We start from the raw sequence: 23,162 nt of genomic DNA, 5'->3' as shown, positions 1-23,162 counted from the left end.
TACAAATTAGCACAGACTCAGTGGCTAAAACAACACACATTTATTACCTTCTAGTTCTGGGGGTCATAATTGTGACAAGGGTCTCATGGGGCTGAAATGAAGGTGTCAGCGGAGCTGGTTACTTCCTGGAGGCTCTATGAGATAATCCATTTCTTTGCCCTTCCAGGTTCTAGAGGTTCCTGCATTCCCTGCTCATGGCCCCTGCTCTGTCCTCAAAGCCAACAACAGGAGATGGAGTCTGTGTGTGTGACAGAGACAGAGAGAGAGAGAGAGTCAGAGAGAGGAACAGAAAAAAAAACAGACAGGAAGGGAGAGAGATGAGAAGCATCAATTCTTCATTGCGGCACCTTAGTTGTTCATTGATTGCTTCTCATATGTGCCTTGACTGTGACCTCTTGCGCAAGCCAGTGACCTTGGGTTCAAGCTGGTGAGCTGTGCTCAAACCAGATGAGCCCACACTCAAGCTGGCGATCTCGGGATTTTGAACCTCAGTCCTCTGCGTCCCAGTCCAACGTTCTATCCACTGTGCCACCGCCTGGTCAGGCAACAGAGACTTTCTTGTGCTGTCTTCTTGGTCCTCCCTTCTCAGCATGGTTACAATGGACCCATTAGTCCCATCTCAGAGTTAGCTGATTAACCACCTTAGTCCCATCCGCAGTTTCCATTCCCCCTTGCCATGTGACATCACGCAGTCACAGGTTCGTGGACACATGGTGGGTGCATCATTCTTGTGACCACACTCATATTTCAGCTTGTTCCTAAAGACTCTTGGTGCTGGGTCACCAGACCTTTCAGCTTTACCAGCTGATTGAATTCTGCCCTCCTTTGGCATGCCTCCTTATCTGACTGTTCACAATGTTGCTTGCTCATGGTCTGACGGCGTTATGTCTGGACATCTCCCCTGCCTTTCTCTGTGGACCACAGTGACAAAGATGGTCAAACCACGCTCCTTCTGGCTGTTCCTTATAATTGAAAGACCCTCTGTCCCCAGGTCTCAGCTGAAACATCACCTGCTTTGGGGAGATCCTTTTGTTTATTCCATGATATATGACTGCTGCTGGACCCACGAGTGGACAGGAGCCGGGGTGGGGGGTAAGTGCTTACCACAACCACCCCCTGACCCTTACCTTTAGGGACTGTCTGACTGTAACTGATATTCCTTCTGACGGACACCAGCACCCTTCCCTTGTCTCCTGCTACGTGCTGGTTCCTGGGACAGGCCATTCGCCTCACCTGGTCAAGTACGTTATTTCCCGTAGCTCGTAGCCTTCTGTGCTAGTGCCCGTGAGCACGCAGCCCTGCTCTGTTACCCTGTGGCACGGGGAGCCGTTTCTTGTTGCAGCCCCAGGAAATGGCAGAGCTGGCAGCTCGGTCTCCTTTGGTGGCTCCTGTGCCCCTTGTTTGATAGAGTTCCACCTTCCACTGGTTACTGCCTCAATCTGGGCACCAGGGCAATCCTGTGCAAACCGGTAGCTTTAACCTTGTCTGGAACTCTTTTGAAAAGGATTGCTCTTTTCTAGGGCAGCTGGAATGACTCTAAACTGCAGATCAGATTGGGACACTCTGCCCTACCAAACCTTCTTCCTGTCCCCTCTCCCTTTCTGCTCCAGTCCACCGCCCTCTCGTCACTCTCCGAACCTTGGTCAGCACTCTCTCACCTCGAGACATGTGCACCTGCTGCTCTGTCAGCCGGGCCCGCGCATGTGCAGCCGCTCTCCAGGCTGGCTCCACTCCACACCAGGAAGGTCTTCCTCAACTCCCTGCCACCCTCATGTGGCCCCATTTTTCTTTAGTGCACCTCTCTCTCCACGACATGGTTTTCTCCATTGCTGTAGCCCCAGTGAGTGGAACACCGAGTAGGTGCTCAACAAACATGTGTAGTTTCCCCCAGATCTATACTCCTGCTCTCTGCAGTTCTAGAGCCATGTGGCCAACTTCCTTCTAGACATCTTCTGTGTGTCCCATGAGCTCCTCCATCTCAAGATGTCCAAACATTTTTGTTATCTTTTCCCGACACTGGTCACTCAGCTCCCCAAACCATTCACCACTAGCCCATACTGGAAACCTGGCAGGGACACCAGACACCTAACTTGTGATGACCTAGTGGTCCCTAACTCCTTCTGAGTTTCTCTCTGAACACTCCCTCACGGCTGGGCCTGACCACTGCTGGTGTGCAGGCCCCTCGTTATTTCTTACAACGTATCCTCCTACCCAAGTTCCAGCCCTTCCTTGTTCCTGCCACAACCCTCTCTGAAACTCGGTGACCATGAAAACAGTGAGACGATCTAGAGGACCAAGTTCTGACTCAGTTCGGCTCATGAGGACCCACAGGGTCTAGATCAGTCTCCTACACATTTCTGGCTTCCCCTTCAGACTTAAGCTACCGGTAGTTCCCCCAGACACCACCCCCTCTCGCCTGGGACATCCACCCTTCACTTTCCCACTGCATCCTCTTCCCCTGGAGGAATTCTCTTTGTCTTCCCTAATTCCGCCTCTTCCTTCAGTGTGACCATAGCAGCCCACCGGAACCTTTCTCTTCTCGCTGCATTTTACTAACCCATCCAAATACACACCTGTAAATATTTACCTACATGGCCACCTGCGTCTACAGTAACCTGAACATGAGCTCACGCCAATATCTCCAACTCTATAATCTTTGACCATGTGGATCATTCTAGATTCCCTCTCTTGGTTTATCTGCCATTCCCCACTGCCACAGTGAGGTGGCTCCTAACATCTGCCATCCATTTACTTGACTATTCGATCTCAGTCTACATATATAGCATAGGTCTACACACTGTAACTTTACCTGTGGGTTTATTCGCCCTCAAGATCAAAGCTCATTCCCAAGTCCTTAAAAATAACTAAGTACTTAATACACACCAGGGACTGATCTAATTTTCATAACTAACTGGAGGAAACAGGTACAGAAAAGCCAGAATGTACAGAAAGAGTTCGAGCCAAGTTACTTGATTATGAAATGGCAGAACTAAGGTTGACTCCAAGTGGTAGACGTTCAGTGTCACCAACTCCACAGCTTTCCTGTGCATGAGGTGTTGCAGGGAACGTGTGCTGAATTAATAACGCCAATAATGCCACAGTCCCTTGATTTCTGACACTCTGGCCTTACAGCTCCCCCAGAGTTTAGAGCTTCCACCTTGGCCTGTTTTTTGCGGCCCCTCCCCTCCACACTGCCGATCCTTGCTGCAGAAAGTCAAGGATGGTTTAACCCCAGTGTCATGCTCTTTACTTTGTCAGCACCTTTAACACTCTTATAAATTATTTAACTCATCATTTTACTCCCACAAAAGCTGTTCCCAATCCCACTTCTGTCCCACCTGGTCCCAAGCCCTTGTCCCACCCAATACTAGATTTTTTTATTCAGCAGGTGTTGCCCCTACCTTCCTTTCCCACACCTCAGTTTTCTCCACCTTCTTGTACACACCCTTTTCACACACACAGGCCTCTCTTGCAAAGCCTTCTAGCTCTGCTGTATTTGTGAGGAGCACTCCCTCCTCTCCTCTTCCTCCATGTCTCACCTTTAGGACTCCTTGGTATTCACTATGCACCTGAAAACATGCAGAAGCTTCCCCCATCTTCAGTTTAAATAACCACAACTTCACAATCGCCTCATCTCTCGTCTCCTCTCCTTTCAGAAGATAACTGCCTGAGTACCTCCCCCCTGCCTGCTCTAGGCAGTGGGGGATTCTGGGATAAACAACACTAGCCAAACCTATCTCCTCATGCTCCAGGGCAGCCACACAGCTTGAAGCAGCAGGGAGTGCCCCTTCCCCCTCCCTTCCACCTTCTCACGGAGGGAAAGCACATCCTGGTGAAAAGTTATCACATTTGTTTTTATTGAGTATAGAGAGGCAATTCCATTGTCCTCTAACAATATAAATTAGGATTAATAATCCGACTTGGTTCAAGTCTCCATAGGGATCCATTCCCCAACTTCCCAGACATCATGACTTGTGACATTGCGCTTTCCAGGAGTGGTGGTTCTGGAGGGGGGGTCTGATGAGAGGATGAATTCTGCTCTGAGCACACGCCTGTGGTTCACAGATGACCCATGGGATGGGAGAAGATTTTATTTCTCTGGGCAAATTTGATTCCTTCTATCTCACCACCACAGTAATGATTTTTTTGTTGTAAGAGCTGGTGTCACCAGGAGCCACACAATGGCTACCCCCGCCATGGCTGAGGAACAACCACTCACTGTGACTCGGGGTTGCTGATGGGTCAGTCCAGAGAGAGACAGCCTGGCTTCAAGAAGTATACAGAAGCCCTCTGCGCAGTCCCAGTGGGGCCTGCAGTCCACACAGAACTTATCCCAGTTCTTGATATCGAGAGACAACTATTAGCCAGAAAGAAACCCCAAGAAGGGAGCTCCATCCACACAGACCCAGTTAACAGGTGCCTCGTCTTGAGTTACTGCTCCAGAGTGGAGGGTGGTGGAAGTTCCTTGAGCTCCTCCTTGTCTGGGTGCACCTCTGACTCCTTATTAATCTTAGCGAAGATCTGGTTGATCTCTATGAAGGTCTTGCCTTTGGTCTCGGGGATAATCATGAATATGTAGATAGTGGTGAGAAGGCAGATCACAGCAAAGATGATGAAACTGTAAGCTCCAAGGCCCTCCTGTGGGAAGGGGGGCCAGGTTCACTCTCTTGAAAAGGTTTTCCCTTTATGGCCGGAGGCTTTCATGAATCCAGGGCACCCCGGGAGTCACACTTACTTGAATGAAAGGGAAGACCAAGCCCACGGTGAAGTTGGACAGCCAGTGGACACTGCCCCCCACCATGAAGGCAGATGACCGGGAGGACTGCAGGAAGATCTCGGTGATAATCAGCGCTGGGATGGGGCCTTGGGGGAGGGGGAGGAAGAAGAGGAGGGGGAGGGGGAGGATGAGCTGTAGTCCCTGAAGGCAGTGCAAGCCCCCCAAGGGTCCTGAAGCCCTAGCTGCATGCAAGGTGCCTTAGGCATGTGGTCTAAGGCAGGAGTGGTGGACCTCCAGGACCCCTGGTACTATGGAGAAGCTGTGTGAAAAGGCCAAAAGCAAGAGTTCAGCACAATAAGTGACATCCTGTGATTCCTAAAAGGGGTCTGTGACCACCTGTAAGGCTCTCTTGACCTGTTTTTGCTCTGATTATGCTCTGCCCAAACCCCAGTGCAACAGGAAGACGGGCCTTCCCCGCAGCCCCTCCAAGGAGCTCACGCCAGAAGTGTCTATGGCTGATGGTGCATGGGGTGGGGTGGGGTGGGGTGGGGTGGGCAAGGGAAGCATCAAACCAGCTCTGGGGTACATACTGGGCCCAAGGGCGTGTCCTATGACGTAGATGACGATACAGGCGATGCTGAGGTAAGGCATCCAAGATATTGTGTTCTGTGGGGGAAAACTGAGTTGGATCACACCTGGCAAAGCAGAGACAACCTGGGGCAGGCAACATCAGGAATCTCGGTTTCCAGGGGGCCAGCTATTCTGCCTGGGTTGCGGAAGGGGGGCCCCCAGATCCTTCAACAGGCGGTGCCACCTGAAGCCACTGAAAAATTGGCAGGAAGCAGGCAGCGGCCCCTGGGGGCGGGGCATGGGGCTGCCCAGGAGCCACCCTGGCCCTCCCCCTCCTACCCCTGCCGCCTCACCTGCAGGGCTAGAGCAGCCGTCAGCACGCAGCAGGAGGTGAAGCAGGTGAGGAAGCCCAAGAGGAGCAGGAATCTCCTCCCCAAAAGCTCCACCACAAACACCTGCAGGGGACGGGGCCCGGGAAAAGCAGGAGGCTCAGGATCCACCGCCCGGCCAAACGCCATCCCCCCACCCCCCCACCCTCGCCTGGGCCGCCTTCGCAGGAAGCTCCTGCTTGTCTGCCCCACATACCCCTTCTGAGGGGCACCTGTGAGGGGCCTCTGTGCCCCCAAGGGTGTGCCCCTGAATGGCCAGGTGGCCACAGCACTGCTTAGTCCAGGGACCCGCCTGCTCCTGTCACAGTGTGGCACTAGCCTAGGCAGTGGCTTTCAGGAGGACAGAGAGCCACCGCACACAGGGGACACTTCTGGATTTGGGCGGCGGGGGGGGTGTCGTCTCTATCTTTGAAGAGCCACAGGCCGCGTCCCCCAGGAGAGAGTCTGTCATTTAAGTAGAGCCCAGAGGCTACACTTGAAGGCACGGAGGGACATGTCGTGGCCTTAGATGCTCCTCCCTCCACTCTCGAGATGCCCTCGGTCCTTGGCAGCTGACGGGACTCGGCTCCCCGGGACACTCACAGCGCAGACGGTCATCACCACGTTGACAGCCCCCGTGCCCACCGTCACGAACTGGACATCGTCCTCGTTCACGCCAGCGCTCCGGTAGATCTGGTCTGCATAGTAATAGATCTGCAAGGTAACCCCAGAGGTTGGTGGGGCGGCCAGACCACAGCCTGGGTACTGCCCTCCGCCTGCCGGCCCCGCCCCCAGCCCTCCAGCCCCGCCCCGCCCGCCGGCCCGGTCCCCAGCCCTCCAGCCCCGCCCCGCCCTCCGGCCCCGCCCCCAGCCCTCCAGCCCCGCCCCGCCTGCCGGCCCCGCCCCCAGCCCGCCAGCCCCGCCCTGCCCGCCAGCCCCGTCCCCAGCCCTCCAGCCCCGCCCCGGCCCTGACCCCGGCCCCGGCCCCGGCCCTGGCCCCGGCCCCACCCCTACCGCGTTCACTCCTGACAGCTGCTGGCCGGCCATAAGGATGATGATGGAGATGACCTGCCACCACAGGGACCTCATCCTGAACAGCTTTACAACAGAGATGAAGCCCGCGGCCTTCTCGGCCTCATCTTCCTGCCGGATCTCCTCCATCTCCACGTCCACGTCGTCCCAGCCACGCAGCAGCTGCAGCGCTAAGGGCGGGGACCAGGGAGGCGTCCGCGGGTGGGCCGCAGCCTCCCAGGAGCCAAGATGCTGCAACCTTGTCCCTTTTCCTCTTCCCACAGGAGAGCCTCACCTGTCCTGGCGGCTTCTTGGTCTTTCTTCTGAACCAGCAGGAACCTGGGGCTCTCGGGGAAGAAGGGCAGCAGCAGGAGCTGTATGGCGGCTGGGATCCCGGTCATCCCGAGGAGGATCGGCCAGCCTACGAGGAACCAGCGTCTTCCATGAGAGCTGGCCCACCGCCAGATCTCGGGGGAGCCCCGCCCCCAGCCAGGCATTCTGCTCCTTGCCCCCAGCAGCCCCCACAGCGTCCCATGGGCCACTCTGTCCCATTACCCTGACTGGTTTACTTCAGAACTGGAACAGAGGCCCTGAGGGACCAGGGCCTTTGTCTTTCTTGTTCCTGTGTCCCCAGTACTTAGGATGGTGCCTAATGAACACTCTGCAAATACTTACAAAATGGACGGTGATGAACAGCCAGTGCCCACCTACCAGGTGGACAAAATGGAAAATTCTGATGCCACGCAAGTGCTGGCAAGAATGTTGGCCAAGTGGGAAGTCACCGCACTGTCATTGTGTGGACACGTAGCATCTTTAGAGGACAGTTTGGCAGGAGCTGGTGATGCTGGACACCCTCTCGCACTTCCCCCGGCCATCCTGCTCTGGTACATGCCTGGGCCACCAGGACACCCAGACTAGAATGGTCAGGTGTAGCCCCGATTGTAGGATAAAACCCAGGAATAACACAAATGTCCATAGTGGCAGAATGGATACACACATCGTGTGTGCACAACATGGAACTCAACAATGCAATAGGAATGGAGCCAGACTCGAAGGAGCCGTCTCGCAGACGCGATGCTGGATGCAATCCTCTACATGAGACATCCAGACATGGAAAGGTAACTCCATCTTTGCAAAAGGTGGCGGAACTACAGAGCAAAGCCAAGATGAGATAGACGATCATTGACATGGCCACAGTGTCTCCTTGGGGGATAGGAAGGCCATGATAGAGGGGCATGCAGCCAGATTCTGGGGGAGCTGGATCTAGTTCTGGACCCAAGTGGTGCTCACACAGGTGCTTGACTTCTATTTGACTAAGTGTATATTTATGTTTCAGGCATTCTTCCTTCTGTAGGCTCCATCTCCCAATAAACATGGTTCAGTAAGGGAGTGTGTAGTTTGGGGTCCTTCTACGAGATGTCAATGCCCCAGTTCACCCCCTTCTCTCCTCGGGCTTGCAGTTGGTGGTAACTGTGAATATCTGTGTCCTGCCTATGGGCTTTTCATGTGTTAATCCACTTCTCCACCTCAGCAATGTCATGAGGCAGGTATCAGGACCAACCCCATTTTACAGATGCAAATGCTGAGGCCTGGAGGGTATAGGTCTCTTACCCAAGATCAGTTAGTTATTTAGGAGCAAAGCTGAGATGTAATCCCAGGCCCATTGAACCCTGACATTCCAAACCATGTGTTGTACAGACTTTCATTAAACATAAGGCAATGACCGCCTGACAACCAGTGATTTACCACTGGGCTCTTAATAAATAGGCTCCTACTACTGACATAGAAGAGAAAGAAATAAAGAATACCCTCATGTAGACATGATCTTTCTTCAAGTCACGTTTCAGCCTCTGACCCCTCCCCCCAGCCCATAACCCCGCTGCTCTTCACTGAGAAAACAAGTGCTATGCCTTGTCAAGTTCAACGTTGCTCTGCCCACTGCTGCCCAGGCTAGACTATCGTCTTCCTGACCTCAGCTCGGAACCGGGCCTCGTCAATCCTGGCTCCTGCTTCATCACCCTGCACAGCCTACAGCAATGGTGCACTCGCCTCCCACTCAGGCCACCGCTGTTGGGCCTCTGGTCCCCTCCCCGACTAACCTCAACTCCCACTCACCCTGACACTGAAACTCTTCTCGGCGCCCTTGAACTACCAAATCCAGACTCCAGGTTTGAATCTTGACTCCCTGACTTCTTTGCAGCGATGGTTCCGTGACTGCCTCTTCCTTCCTGCTACTGTTCTCGTCTGGCCTCTGTCTCCCAGCCCCTCCTTGTTCACTAAGAACCCATTATGGGCCAGAAATTGTGCTGGGGGAGGGGGTGTCAAAGGCCCTGTCCTTCACATACGTTGCCTGGAGGAAGGGCACTGCTGGTCAGCCTCTCAATAAGGATGGGGGAACAAAATTCAGCCCACCACCACGTGGGCAGGTCTCGGAATACTCAAAGAACTTGTGCACGTTTACACACTCTGCCGGTGTCTGGAACCCAGTCCTGCTCCTCCCCAGTGCAGGCCCTCTCTGAGGCCCCCACCCAGGCGGAACCATGGCTCCCTCCCACACAACACAGGGCACTTCATAGAGGCCAGGGCTCTGTGATTGTACTGGGTCCTGCTGATGCCTACACATCATCACCAAGCAACAGCAACCTGACTCCTGCGTTCCTGGTCCCCGCTCCCTCAAGGGGGGCTGGAAGGTGGGAAAGAGTGGCAGTTAAACAGCCCAGGCCTGAGCTGCCTGGGTGTGTGTCCAGATGAGACCTTGAACATGTTATCCCTCTCTATGCCTCCAGTGCCACATCTGTAAAATGGGTATAACAACAGTACATACCTCCCAGGGTTGCTTGGAGGAGTAAATGGATTAAGACAGAAGATCCGGTGTCTGGCCCACAATAAGCACTTTATTTTGACTGGTGCTATTAATGGTGATTTCCTTTTCAAAGGTTCGAGACCCAAGACAAAGAAAGGGGAGGCCATAGAAAAGCAATAGCAGTTACAAGTTACTGTGCATCTGCTATGTGCCGGGCCCTGGGCTCTTAGGGAGGGGCGTATGGCTCTGCAGGCAGGGTCTGGGTGGCTCTGTGACTCCCTACCTCACTCACAGGGGCCAGGCTACGTGACTCTCTCTCCAGGTCTGCAGGATGGGATGGTACACAGCCCCTGGGCAGTGATGATGCTGAGGGGCTCAAGTGACATGCTCACTGGCAGTCGTAAGCACAGAGCCTGGCACGCTGGTGGCCGTCATTCCTGTGCTCAAGACCCTTGTCTGGGCAGCCAGCATCAGGCCGAGAGCAAGTCGGACCACGGCACTTCCTGCTTTCTCAAAGCTGCTTCACCCATGTCCTAAGAGGGACTAGAAAATGCCAGGCCATCTGTCACCACCAGCTTGTGGAGTCAGGGCATTGTGGGGGCTGGAAGGACAGCTAGCTGATTAGCGAGAAAAGACCAGCTCACAGACACTTCCAGCCAAGCCGAGGGAGGGCTGGGGGCCTGGAGGGGTCTGGAGCTCACCATCAGTGGTTGCGAGGATACTCCGGAGGCCAAAGATCTGGGCCACGAGGATGCCGATGGTGATGAAGAGCTGGGGTACCACCCCCAGGGCCCCCCGCAGGTTCTTCGGGGCCAGCTCCCCGAGGTACATGGGGACCACGTTAGAAGACAGACCTGGGAGGAGGTTAAAACAAAAACTCCATCAGGAAACATCAGTCGGGCAGGGACAGGCCGTGCCTTCAAACACATTGCCTCTTACTCGGCAGTCATGTTACGGAGCTGGGCTGAAACTTTCTCAAAACTGCCAAAGTAAGCAAACACCTCTTTTACTTCTTGGTCCTTTGAACTTTTAAGGAAAGAGAATATCCTGTGAACAAAGAAGTTCATGGACAGGTGCCTTGGTTTCTTGGCTGGTGTCACCTGGGGACATAAGCCAGCCTGGCTTCAGGCCTTCTGCCATAACTGGCTTGGTCCTGGAGAAGAACAGCCCAGGGGTGGCCCAGCCACTCTCTCTTCTTTTGCTCCTTGGGGGCGGGGGGGGGGGGGGTTGAGGTCCCCTCCCCCCCCCAGCTTTATCTTCTGAGACAGTAGATTATGTAATAAACTGGCGCACAGATACCTTCACAGACGCTGAAGCTATATTTATCAATGAGCATGAAAAACTTAAACATATATTGTGGAATGACTGCTATCTGAGATTTGTGTAATGCCCAGATGACTTCTGAACCCCCCAAATTTAAAGTTCTAAGTTTTCTCATTTTACTGGCATCCGATCCCCTTAAGAACAGGTGGAATTAATTTTATAGGCTCTTGAGTTTTTGTGCATCTATGATCCCATTTAATTCTGCTCAAAGCCCACTGAAAGACTGGAAATCTCAGAGGTAGGTCAGATGGGTTGTTTTAAGTGTTGGAGAGCTACTCATGAGTTAAGCTGAGGCTCAGGAAGATGCGGAGGTCTGAGAGCGAGGCTCTGGCCGAAGGGAGACCAAGAGGGAAGCAGAGCAAGGCTGGAGCTGCCGGCAACAGAATGGTATTTGACAACACTGAGATTGGAGGGAACTGAAGGCCAAATTTTCAAGCTTTGCAATTCTGCCCAAGGATATCTCTGCTTAGTATTTGAAAAGACACACGGCCATTCATTAATTTAATACCTATCCTTTCTAATTTTCAGAGCAAAGAAGTGCTGTCATCAGAGCAGCTCTTAGGTCTCTTGAGGGGAGGGGACCCTGTAGGCCCAGTGCCCAAAAGGCTGGGGAAGGCTCCGTGGTCACCGCTCAGGCCCTGGTGGCTGTGTTCCAATAGCAAGGACTTCTGACCTCGACTAAGAATAACCCTGCAGAGGGAAACACCAGGCAGTTTGTGAAAAGATGGGATTCCCTTCACGTTGTCAGAAAGCAATCTCTATTTTGTCTTTAAAAGGACTCCATGGGGGCCCTGGCTGGGTAGCTTTGCAAACCAGTCCCAGGGTTTACAAGGGGAGAGACCTAGGGCAGGCCCTGACCCTCCTCAGCAGGTGGGCATGGAGGGAAACAGTGAAATAGAAGCCACAACACCTTTGCAAACTTTAAATCCCCTGTAGAAGTGGAGAGGCTGCTCTCATTAACCCCTGCCCGTTACAGGGATCCATACCTCAGGTTGTTGTTCAAGCTTTTTTGACCACAACCCACAGTAAAAGCTACAGAAATCCATTCCACGCTGCCACCCGGGTCTCACATACTCACACAGGTAAATAACTGAACCCAGAGTTTCAAAAGACAATCCTGACCTCTGCTACATGTGACACAGTCGACTCTATTTAAAGAAAGAAAACGTGACTCCCCAAACAGAAGTCACCACCCACTAACACAGAAATAAAGGGGGAGGATTAGAAGGACCCTTCCGCACCTAAGATTCTGTGTTTCAGTCTCTCAGAGAACAGCTTTCTTCACGGGAAACATCTCAGGGAAGATCTGTCCACTGTACGCGTCTTGAGACAGAACCAGGGGCTCGAACGTCACGACAGTGGCAGAGGGACAGCTCGAGTGTGTGGACTCAGAGACCCCAGATCTGTTGGGACCCTGGTGCCCATCGGCCCTCCTTGCGACTGTTCTACACCAAACACGCGGGGGCTCAGGGTAGTATGGCTTACCGGCACAAATTCCCACCAAAAATCTGGACACGATGATCATCTCAAAGGACCCAGCAACCTCGCTGGTGCCCATTAGGATTGCGGGCACAATGGAAAAGACGTTGTTGAGCAGCAGGGTTCCTTTCCTGCAGAGGACAGAACGTCAGCCCGTCTGCTCGAGGGACTCACTCATTCGTTTGACAAATGTTCACCGGGTGCCTATGGGGTGACAGTGGTACACCGTATCCAGGAATACAGGACTCTGTTTAAACAAGGACAAGGCTTTGGCAATCATAAACTAACAATGATTTGGGTGTCATCTTAAAACCCACACTGGGTAAGAATGTTAGGAGAAAAGTACGGGCCAGCCGCACTGATCAACACAGATACAAGAGGCCTCAATGAAATATTTGCAGACTGAATTCTACAGCATGTGTAAAAGTCTTCCAATGTTGAAAACACCGTATGAAAGATTATACTGGGGGAAAAAGATAAGATTATCAATTGAAGCTGTAAAAGAAGTCAATAAAATTTGATTTCTGATTAAAAAAAAAACCTTAAACTATAAATAGAATTTATGTAAGCTGATAAAGGTCATATCTCTTAAAAACAGACAACAAACATCAAAGCAATGCTAAGCAAAATCTTTTTTCAGAGATTTGGATAAACCAATTTAAAAATTAACACAGGGCCCTGGCCGGTTGGTTCAATGGCTAGAGCATCAGCCCAGCATGTAGACACCCCAGGTTCAATCCCTAGTCAGGACACACATGAGAAGCGACCATGTGCTTCGCTTCCCCTCCTTCTCCTTCTTCTCTCTCTCTTCTCCTCTCACAGTCAGTGGCTCGATTGGTTCAAGCAGGTGCTGAGGATAGCTCGGTTGGTTTGAGTGGTGGCCTTAGGTGCTGAAAATAGCTCAGTTGATTTGAGCATTGGCCCAAGATGGGGGTGCTGGGTGAATCCTGGTCAGGGTACATGTGGGAGTCTGAAGGAAGGAAGGAAGGGAGGGAGGGAGGGAGAGAGAGAGAGAGAGAGAGAGAGAGAGAGGGAAAATACTGGAGAAGGAACCAAGGTCTGGGTTCTGGCCTTACCTGGACTCTTGCACTAACTAAATCTGTGGCCAAGAATGTGGACTTGATCCCACCCAGCCTCCCTTGCTCACCTGCGAAGGGAGAAGTCGAGGGGAGGCGCTCTTAAATGCTGTTTACAAGGCTCTCTCATGACACCCTTGGGATTTAAATAGGGGGAGTGGGTTTACTTAAGGACCTTTTTAAAAAATATATAGAATCAAATACAGAATTTCCAAAGGTTCTAGAATTAAGGGCAGAGATTAGAAGCTCTGCCCCAGACATTCACAACACTCAGAGCAAGAGTCCCTAGGATCACAGGGGTTGCAGAGGGCAGTGCCTGATCATTGCAGCCATTCCAGAGTGCCACAGGAATTTAATGCGGGCTAGATCTTGCACATCACTTGGCCTCAAAGCGAAAGAACAAAGAAGTTAGCTTGCGTTTGTTTAGGAGGCAGAGTTCAAGAACACTATGCCATAATCTATGTTGGGACCGACCCAACTTCTTGGCCATGTCATCTGGTGTGTGACTCTTCCAAAGGCAAAAAAAAAAAAAAAAAAAGAGAGAGAGAACTTTGTTTTGGTAAAAAACAAAACAAAAAAAACTAAACAAAACAAAAATTCTCAAGGTAAGCGAGCAGGGACAGTAGGAATGAAGCTGTATCTTTGGAGCACTGGGCTCTGGCCAGGTCCACCCCAGAGCCAGAGACCTGCTCTCCTTCACTCCCAGCCCAAAGACCCTGCCTGGATCCCCAACACGTGGGCAGTGTTTGGTCTTAGGACCACATTAGAAAACAGAAATCACCTTAGGGTGATTTCTAGTCACCCTGCTTGTCCTGATTGTCCCCTAGTTCTACAAGCAGGATGTCAGCATGAGGCCCAGGTGTAACACTCTGGTGCGGGTCTCCGAGTTTCACGGAGTTGAAAATTCACCTTCCCTCACCTTCCCAGTAGATTCACCAAGGGGCCGACCATGAGGGAGCCGATGAAGCCTCCGAAGGGGAACATGGACACCGAGAGGGACCACAGAAGTGTTAGGGAGAAGTCGCTCAGGTAGTTACTGTTTCTGTCATAGTAGGTTTCGTTATAAAATTCTTTCATGAACTGGAGGACAAAGCAAAACAGGACGCCCAAGTCATCTGACCTGGTTTTGCAGAAAGAGCCATTCGAGTTGTTGGGCCAACCACAGGGCAGCCTGGGCGCACAGATACTGACATGACTAAGTGGAGGAAAGGGTGTGAGGACAAAGTTGTGCTAACAGCAATTAGCAGGGGCACCCTGGGGAGGGCTGTGGGACCGCCGGTAGGCAAGCTGCCAGGACGTTCCTAACACCAGGACGCACTGACCCCAGTCTCCCGATCTATTGGGACATCCCTCCCATGCCAGACCCCTCCATGGATTGCAAGGCTGCCAAGGATCAGAGGCCAGTCTGCTGTGTGCCCAGTCACGTTTCCTCCCCGTGGCCCGGTGCCTGCCAGTCCCCTGAGGCCTGCGCTGTCTCCTGGCTGTTTCCCTCTCCCTATGCTCGAGGACCCATTGTGTGCCTTCCACGTGTGTGCTGTCCCACCTTGGTGGCCACCCTCCGGGGCCCAGGCTGCTCCAAACCCACCTCCCTGTTTCCTGGGGGCCAAGTCTCGGTCACCACCGCCACCTACCTCGGCAGGGGAGTTAACAGCGGCCACATTGTACCCGTACTGGAAAGACGACCCAAAGGCAGCTATCAGAGTTGCCAGGGCCAGCACGAGCGTCAGCCTCTGCGGGAGGAGAGAGCACGGCTTAGGTCGGGAGGCAGAGGAGTTCCTGATTTATTTCTATGTCGTCGTGTAGGAAGACGGAATGGAATCTGAAGATCTAGAGTCTTTCACTGGCTCTCCGTCTGGAAACTTGCCCTCTACTCACCTGGGGTTAGGACAGACTTTCTCAATGGTAGCACTTCGGGTGGGATAATTAATTCTTTGTTATGGGAGGCTGTCCTGTATACATTGTAGGAATACCTCTCCCCCATCTATGACAACCCAAATATCTCCAAACATTGCTAAATGTCGTCCCACCCCGACCTGGGGGTGGGTGAGGAATTGCCCCCGGTTGAGAACCACTAGGTCAGAAAGACATGGAGGGACCCACTCTAACACCAGATCTAATGTCTGAATCGCTCCTGGGACATTCCCACGACGCATTCGCTGACGGACAGCAGGTGCTTTCAAGCGCCACCTTAAACACAAACTCTCCTGAAAACCAAAGAGGAAAGAAGCAAACCATTTTAATTATTTAGGGCCACTGATCAGTTCCTTTAGCCCCTGGACTTCTGCTGTAACGAGCAGAAGGCACAGTGAGAAACTGTGGAAGTACAGACTGAGGACTCCTAACCACACACGTGCTGTGATAATATCCCCCTTTGACACGTGAGGAAACCGGGCATTCACTGAAGACCTTCCTTCATAACAAGCGGGAGGAAAAATAAAAGTGCAAAGTGCTTTGCTCTTAGAATCTAAGGATCTCATTTTGAATTTGCCCACTCCTGCCTTCTAACTTAATTCCCATAATTTTCAGTTCCCATATCTTTAAAATGAGGACGGTAACAATCCCCAGAGTGACGGCAAGGACAAGTTTAAAAGCACCCAGCCGCAGAGCGAATCTGCTGGCTGGGCTGGGCTGGACACGACTGTTGGAACCTGCCGTTTGAGGACCTTCATTCATGAACACTATGCCATGTGGGACACTCGCCTTTTTGGGGACAAGCTGGGGTGCTCCTGTCTTCTTGTGGGCAGTGTCCCATCAAATCTAAAGAGGACCTCTTGAGCCTGACCGGGTGGTTGCGTAGTGGATAGAGCGTTGGACTGCGATGCAGAGGATCCAGGTTCAAGACCCCGAGGTTCAAGCCTGAGGTCACCAGCTTGAGTGTGGGCTCATCTGGTTTGAGCAAAAATTCACCAGCTTGGACCCAAGGTCGCTGGCTCAAGCAAGGGGTTGCTTGGTCTGCTGAAGGCCCATGGTCAAGGCACATATGAGAAAGCAATCAATGAACAACTAAGGTGTCAGAATGCGCAACGAAAAACTAATGATTGATGCTTCTCATCTCTCCGTTCCTGTCTGTCTGTCCCTGTCTATCCCTCACTCTGACTCTCTCTCTGTCTTTGTAAAAAAAAAAAAAAAAAAAAAAATATATATATATATATATATATATATATATATATATTTATATAAAACATTCTCATGTATTATAATCCATTCATTTCCTACTGCTCATGTTCATGGTTGCGGGTGGCTGAAGCCAATCACAGCTGTCCTCCAAGACAACACCAAATTTTTATTGGATAATGTGTAACATACATGGGTCGTTGTATGGCTCTCATGGAATTACATTTTAAAATATGTGGCGTTCATGGCTCTCTCAGCCAAAAAGGTTCCCAACCCCTGAACTAAGGTGTTGCAATGAAAACCTGATGATTGATGCTTCTCATCTCTCTCCATTCCTGTCTGTCTGTCCCTATCTATACCTCTCTCTGACTCTCTCTCTGTCCCTGTAAAAAAAAAAAAAAAAGACCTCTTGAGAGAAATGAGGAGCAGGCCAGGCAGGGAAACAGGTCACTCCTACCCTGTCATGACGCTCTGAGAGGACAGAGCGCTTAGTTAACCTCCGCAGAGCAGGAGCGGACCTGCGAGGAGCCTGGGTCAAGAGCAAAGCCGCCAACAAAACCTTGACTTTCTTCTCTGCCCACCACGTGAATGAACAGTTGGTCAATTCAACAGGGGGTTTCTGGTGGGGAAGATAAGAGCCACAGATGAGGCAGCCTATGAAGGAGCCGTGGGCTCTGGTGTCCAGTACTCAGCCCTCACCGTCCTCTGGGACCAGCACGGGGAGAAGGTCCGAAAGCAGGGAGAGCATGCAGTAGTGCCCAAGAGGGAAGGCGGGTCCTAGGGCTCTTGTCACACTGCCCTGTATGTTCTGAAGGCAGCGAGGCACACCTGTGCCACACACATACCCACACATTCCCCCTCCTGAGATGTAGGACGCTTCTCACTCACCAGGATGGTTGAGAGCAGTAAGACAGATAACATAAGTGTTGACAAAGAAGCGGAGAAAACTGAAACCCTCTTACATTTCTGGTAGGAATGTAATATGGTGCAGCCACTTTGGAAAAATGTTTGGGGGTTGGTTCCTCACAAAATTAAATACAGGACTTAGCAATTCTGCTCCTAGATTTATGCCCAAAGAGAAATGAAAATATGTTCACACAAATGTGAACACGAATGTTCGTAGCGGCATTATTCATAATAGCCCAAAGTGAAAATAACCCAAATGTCCATCTACTGATGACATGGATAAACAAAAGGTGGTATATCAATACAATGGGATGTTATTCAGCCATAAAAAAGGACAAAGCCCTGCTACATGAGACAGTGTGGATGAACCTTAAAAATGTGATGGATGAAAGAGGCCGGTCATGGAAGCCACACATCATCTGATTCCATCTATGTGAAAAGTTCAGAACAGGCGAATCCAGAGAGTCAGAAGATAAATTCGTGATTGCCTAGGGTTAGGGTAGAAGCGGAGGGGGTGAGGTGTTATAGAGTGACTAAGAACGAGTGCGGGTGTTTTAGGGGTGATGATAACGCCCTAAAGTTGATTGTGGTGGTAGTTGCACAATTCTGTGATGATACACTGAATTGCATACTTTAAACGATGGATGGTATGTTACACTCTCCATAAAAGTACTGCATAAAAAGGGGGCGTAAAAGAAAGCCAGGGCTTAAGCTTTCTTTTTTCTTTTCTCTTTCTTTTCTTTCACTTTTCGGATTTGGGAGAGACCAGGCCCCACGCCCCTCACGCCCACGGTAAACTGGCTTTTCAGCACGCTGAGAACACTGAGATTTTAGTAAAACGACGATGTTCAGGGATGGGGCTTCTGACAGGAGGCGATTCCAGACGCCGGGGAGGACGCCCTGCCCAAATCAGCCCCCTTAAGAATCTGTCTCCGACTCCATTTCCACCATCAGAGAGACACTCTCAGTGTAGGATTTTTCCTTGTCAGGTGTCTCCAGGCAGAATGCAAATATTCCTGGGAAGGTGAATTTTATCAACACTTTCAGTCACTTTATTACACGATGGAACCCAAAGTTCCACAAACAGACACTGAGGTCCAGGCAGAGAGGGGAGAGGAGACAGAAACAGCACAGCATCCTAGTGCCTTGTCTTGTCGCTAAGGGGCTTCAGAGCACAGTGGCCCACAAGCATGGGATTGAATCCCGGCTCTCCTGCTGCTGGCTGTGTGGCCTTGGGCCAGTTACTGAACTTCTCTGTGTCTTGGTTCCTTCATCTCTATAATGGGGACAGTAACACTACCTTCCTCACGGGATTGATGTGAAGAATAAATGGGTTCATATACAGGTTATGATTATTCCAATAGCTTCATTAACTCAAAAGAATGGCAGGGTGCACTTAGGGACAGTCTCATTAGTGGCATTAGGGACAGTCTACATTGCTGGCATTCATTAGTTACACATTGCTGTAGTCTATGTGCTATCCTCGAGAACACTTTGGCATGGACGGGGTCTGTTATTGTCATCAATAAACCTACTTTTGCCCAACCTCGTATATAAAACTCTGAGAGCCACACCTGGCTTATAGTAAGTGTTACAACTGCGTTTGCTATCATTATTAATTATTAACAGTGAGAGCCTGAGGAGAAGTTACTTGCTCAACAACACTGAACTAGTTGGTGGCAGGGGCACACCACACACACACACAATACATTTTTCCTTTCCAAAGCAGTTTGATTTTTTTTTTCTTTTAGACCAAGAGTCTCTTTCCTGGCAGAAAGTCCTTGGTGCACGTCAGACAGATTATTTTTTCTACATTTGAGGAGCCGAGGGGCCGCTGAGGCTGGGTCACAGCGACCAGGGGACAGAGAGCCTGCTGGACAGCCCCTGGCAGCCCAGCTCCACTCCCTCATGGCTGGTCCCCCTTTTGTTATTTTTTAATTTGAGAGAGAGAGAGAGAGAGAGAGAGATTTGTTGTTCCACCTATCCATGCATTCATTGGTTGATTCTTGTAGGTGTCCTGACTGGGGATCGAACCTGCAACCTTGGCACATCCAGACAATGCTCTAACCAACTGAGCGACTCAGCCAGGGCATCCTCCACTTTTTCCTTGGCTCCCAAATCTCCCCTCAGCTCCGCTTAATGATTTGCAGACTCTTACAATCAGTCACCAACGGAATAGTTTTGTCTGGATGTCTCCAGGAAGCCCTGCACGAGCTCCAAGGGGCAGGTCCGCCCTCGGGCAGCCCCAAGGGGACAGCGGCTTCACGGTGGGCGCTGGAGGCTTCCTTCCCCGAGAGTCTAGGTGGCAGGTAGCTGTGGTCAGCCCACACCTTTCGCCTGTGACCATTTTACTCATTTCCTTCCAAAATATATTATTCATTTTTCAGGTACCACCATGTGGGGGCATTTCTACTTTTCTGCAGTCACCTCGAGGACACAGCTGGATGGTGCATTTCTCCTTGAAAAGGAGACGCAGACCAGATCAGGGCCTCCCCTGACCCACCCAAACCTCTAAATTCTTGTTACCTCCCAGTCCCTGTCCTATATAATAGAAGGGCTAACAATTGACTGCACGCTTTCTTAGTTGTAAGAACCAAACAAGATAATCCAGGTGAAGGAACTCGGTAGTCTCTGAGGCAGTGACTCTGGCAGCGAGGGAGGGGAGACCAGGGATGCTGCTAACTCCCCTACAGTACAGCCAGCCCCCACAGCAAAGAACAGTCTGGCCCAGATGTCAATCCATAGTGCCCTGCTCCAAAGCATAACCAAAAAATAACATGTATGGGAATTCACTGTGCCGGGCATTTACATGCATTAGCTCATTTAATTATTCCAGCAGCCCTATGAGATGGGAGGGTTATTACACCCACTTAATAGATGAGAAAACTGAGGCACAGAGCAGTTGAATAAATTGTTCAGGGTCCTACATGTAGAATAGAATGGAGTAGGAGTGAGCTCCAGGTCCCTCCACCTCCCAAACCTGCTCTTAATCTCTGGGCTACAGAGCATGTTCCAAATGTGCCTATGCCAACGGTCTCACACCCATGACTGGGTAAATGATAACTTGCACAAATATGTACCTCTCTTCCCATAAATAAAAGCAGATGCCTTTGGGATGAATAAAATACAAATTTCTGAGAAGTGTTAATAAGTTCATATTATCTTTATGCATTTTCCTCAACCAATGGACTCTAAAGGTATAATGGCAGGTCCAGAAAAATCTTTTGTCTCTAAAATAAAAAAGGAGTCTCATCACTTGAAAGGTAGGGAATCTCTGCTACAGACCTGGATTACATTCAAATCTTGCAACATCTTTTCTGAGTTTAAACGCCTGCCGGCTTAGCTACGTTACTTGCTGAAAAGCTATGTGACTTGCTAAAAGTCTGAAGCCAAACTGAAAACAAAGTATGGAAAAAAAAATACCTCACAAGCAATATCTGAGGATTTTGTTTCTGGTTTGGAATCCCTTCACCTCAAGTTCTTTTGGTGAAGGGAGTTGGGATGAATGAATCCCTCGAGTCTCTTCAATTTGATTGCAGGTGCTTCTGAAGGCTGCTCCCGTAGAATGGTTCCCAAAGCATCTCTAAATCTGAAAGTCTCTGAACGTCTCTGTTCTCTCCAGTCCCCGTAAAAGCCCAGCTGCTGGGTGAATGGTGAGGGGCAGGTCACCCCTAACGGGGCTCCCTGGCCCAGAGCTTCTGGGAAGTCCCCCGAGCACCGAGCACCGCTGCAGGGTCCTGGAGGGGCGGCCCAGCACCCCCTCCTCGGCGGCCCACTTACCCCCTCCTTCTTGCTCTCATGCTGTTGCTCCATCCTCACCCTGGAAAGACGTGCTGCTCACGTTGTCTCAGCCAAAACAGCAGATGCACTGGACGGGGACAGAAGACATCCTGGCTGCACTTTGGCCATGCGGAGTGGTGGCCAATGGCATTTTTACAGCCAGTCTACAGCATAATAACCCTTTCACGAACCCACAGGTCTGTTGTTCTTTCACTTCTTCTTTAAGTGTCTGGGTTCAGTTTAGCCAGCGGGCACCCCACCCTCCACCCCGGGACTGCAGGCACAGCCTTCCTGATTGGGACAGCCCACCACATGTCCTCACTGCAAAAGCCTCTCTAGTCAGGCTCCTGGGGACTGACTGGGAGGGTTATTTCTGTCACAAACACATGGAAAGCCAACAGCTGCCACCAACCCTACACCACGCAGGGTAATGATGCGGGGGCAAGAGAGGGTCACTAGGAAGTGGTCCCCACCAGGAAGCCTATAGCCGAGTCTCTCTACTGCAGAGACAGCTTTTGCCCCAATCATCACACAACACTTTCTCGAGAAGTTTCATATTTTCCTTTTCTAAGGAACTCAGAGTGGCCTGGAGTTGTTATTATCTGTGTAATCATCACGATTGAAAAATCAGCACATATTTCAAATCTCTTTATCTGCAAGGCAAGGAGAGTGAGTCACAGCAGCCGGTGTGCATACTCCATGCACGGCCAGGTCACTGCCAGACCCCTGCGCCCGGCACGTGTTCAGCAACCACTGTGGGGAACACAAAATCAAGTGGCTAAAATTCAGGGCAAAGTCCTACAAGTCCTGCAGACTTTCATCTTTATGGGACATCCTCCCTGTTTTATTTGCTGAGGCACAAATCCAGTGAACTTAGCCGTTTCTTCCCCTCTCTCACCTTTGGATAAAGTTACCTGGGAGTCAGGCTCTGTTCCTGGCCTCAGCAGCAAAGTTGGGAATTGCCACCAGCCTCCACTGAGAAGGGGACTGTGAAGAGGGCCTCTGTGTGTGTTGGGGGAGGGGCGTCCCTATGTTTCTGTTCAGAAGGGATGCTTTAGTACAATGATTTCCAACTGACGTCTGGCAAGACCAGAGGCTTCCAATTATTTCCGAGTTATGAAGAATTCTCCCAAGAAAATGCACTTTAGTTGGGAGGAGCGGATAGCGATGACTGGGGAAGGAAGGGAAGGGCACAGGTGGCACAAACAAAACTAAATGTCAGAAATTTGCAGAACTCAGGCCGGGAGGAAATCAGAAGACCCACTTCTTGGCCCGGATCTTCTACTTCCTTCCCTGAGCGCCAGTGGGGAACTGAAAACTGAGAGGGGTGACGGCGGATGCAGACATGTTCCACCCCTGCCTCGACTTCCCCAACTGGAGACCAGGGCCACAAGGTGACTATCTGGGGAGGTGGCGGACGCTGTACCTGGCTTTTGCTGGTCTCAGGGCATTGCAGGCATGACCCTGTCGTCACCGGTGTCGTCACCAACGTCGTCACCAACGCCTCAGGGCGGCCGGAGCGCAGCGCGAGGAGCGAGGAGGAGGAGCGGAGGTGGCGGCCCAGGCGGGCTGCATGCGGTCATCCGCGGCAGAGGCGGGGGTCCGGTCGGATCCCGCTCGGTGCCGGCTGTGCCCTCATTCCCGCGAGTGGAGCCCAATGGACTCCAGCCCCTTGTCCGGGGCCACCATTGAGCATAGTCCAGACCTGTAGGCTCCTAGGGCACCTGGGGACTACAAAGGGGCCTGGGAATTGTCATGAATGGGCCCAAAGGCTTGGGGACTGCCCCTATCAGGCCCTCTGTCCCCTGCTGGGTCCTTTCCAGCCCCGGGACAAGAACACAGCAGCTTCTGGTACTTGGGCCACCATTAGCCTGTCAGGAGACCCTTTGGGCTCCCAGAGACCTGGGGACTCGGATGGGGGAATGGGCCACGGGTCAGAGGTGGTGACTGTCGCTACAGGGCCCCTGCGGCAGGCTGACCTGAGGTGTGTGGCCCGGTTTGCTCCATTACAAGAG

General features: G+C 51.5%; 1 protein-coding gene across 3 annotated transcripts; it reads right to left on the bottom strand.

Annotated features, from left to right (window-relative positions):
- Positions 1–3,835: 3,835 nt before the first annotated feature.
- Positions 3,836–21,300, bottom strand: LOC136329226 (solute carrier family 2, facilitated glucose transporter member 5-like). Of its 3 annotated transcripts, XM_066265179.1 has the most exons (12): positions 21,148–21,300; positions 14,979–15,077; positions 14,267–14,427; positions 12,278–12,402; positions 10,171–10,323; positions 6,962–7,087; positions 6,670–6,857; positions 6,259–6,369; positions 5,641–5,742; positions 5,308–5,383; positions 4,736–4,863; positions 3,836–4,638 (listed from the first exon to the last, which is right to left on the bottom strand). In XM_066265179.1, exons 1-12 carry the CDS (start codon positions 21,178–21,180, stop codon positions 4,432–4,434), a joined length of 1,509 nt encoding a protein of 502 aa, XP_066121276.1. In that variant the 5' UTR covers positions 21,181–21,300; the 3' UTR covers positions 3,836–4,431. The 3 variants fall into 3 exon arrangements, with proteins under 3 accessions (XP_066121276.1, XP_066121278.1, XP_066121279.1); XM_066265181.1 differs by lacking the exon at positions 14,267–14,427; XM_066265182.1 differs by lacking the exons at positions 14,267–14,427; positions 14,979–15,077 and having other exon boundaries at positions 21,148–21,292.
- Between the last annotated feature and the right edge of the window lie 1,862 nt (positions 21,301–23,162).

This window comes from Saccopteryx bilineata, chromosome 3 (assembly GCF_036850765.1).
Source record: "Saccopteryx bilineata isolate mSacBil1 chromosome 3, mSacBil1_pri_phased_curated, whole genome shotgun sequence".
Classification (NCBI taxonomy): Eukaryota; Metazoa; Chordata; class Mammalia; order Chiroptera; family Emballonuridae; genus Saccopteryx; species Saccopteryx bilineata.
This window is presented reverse-complemented; position numbering and strand designations above follow the sequence as displayed.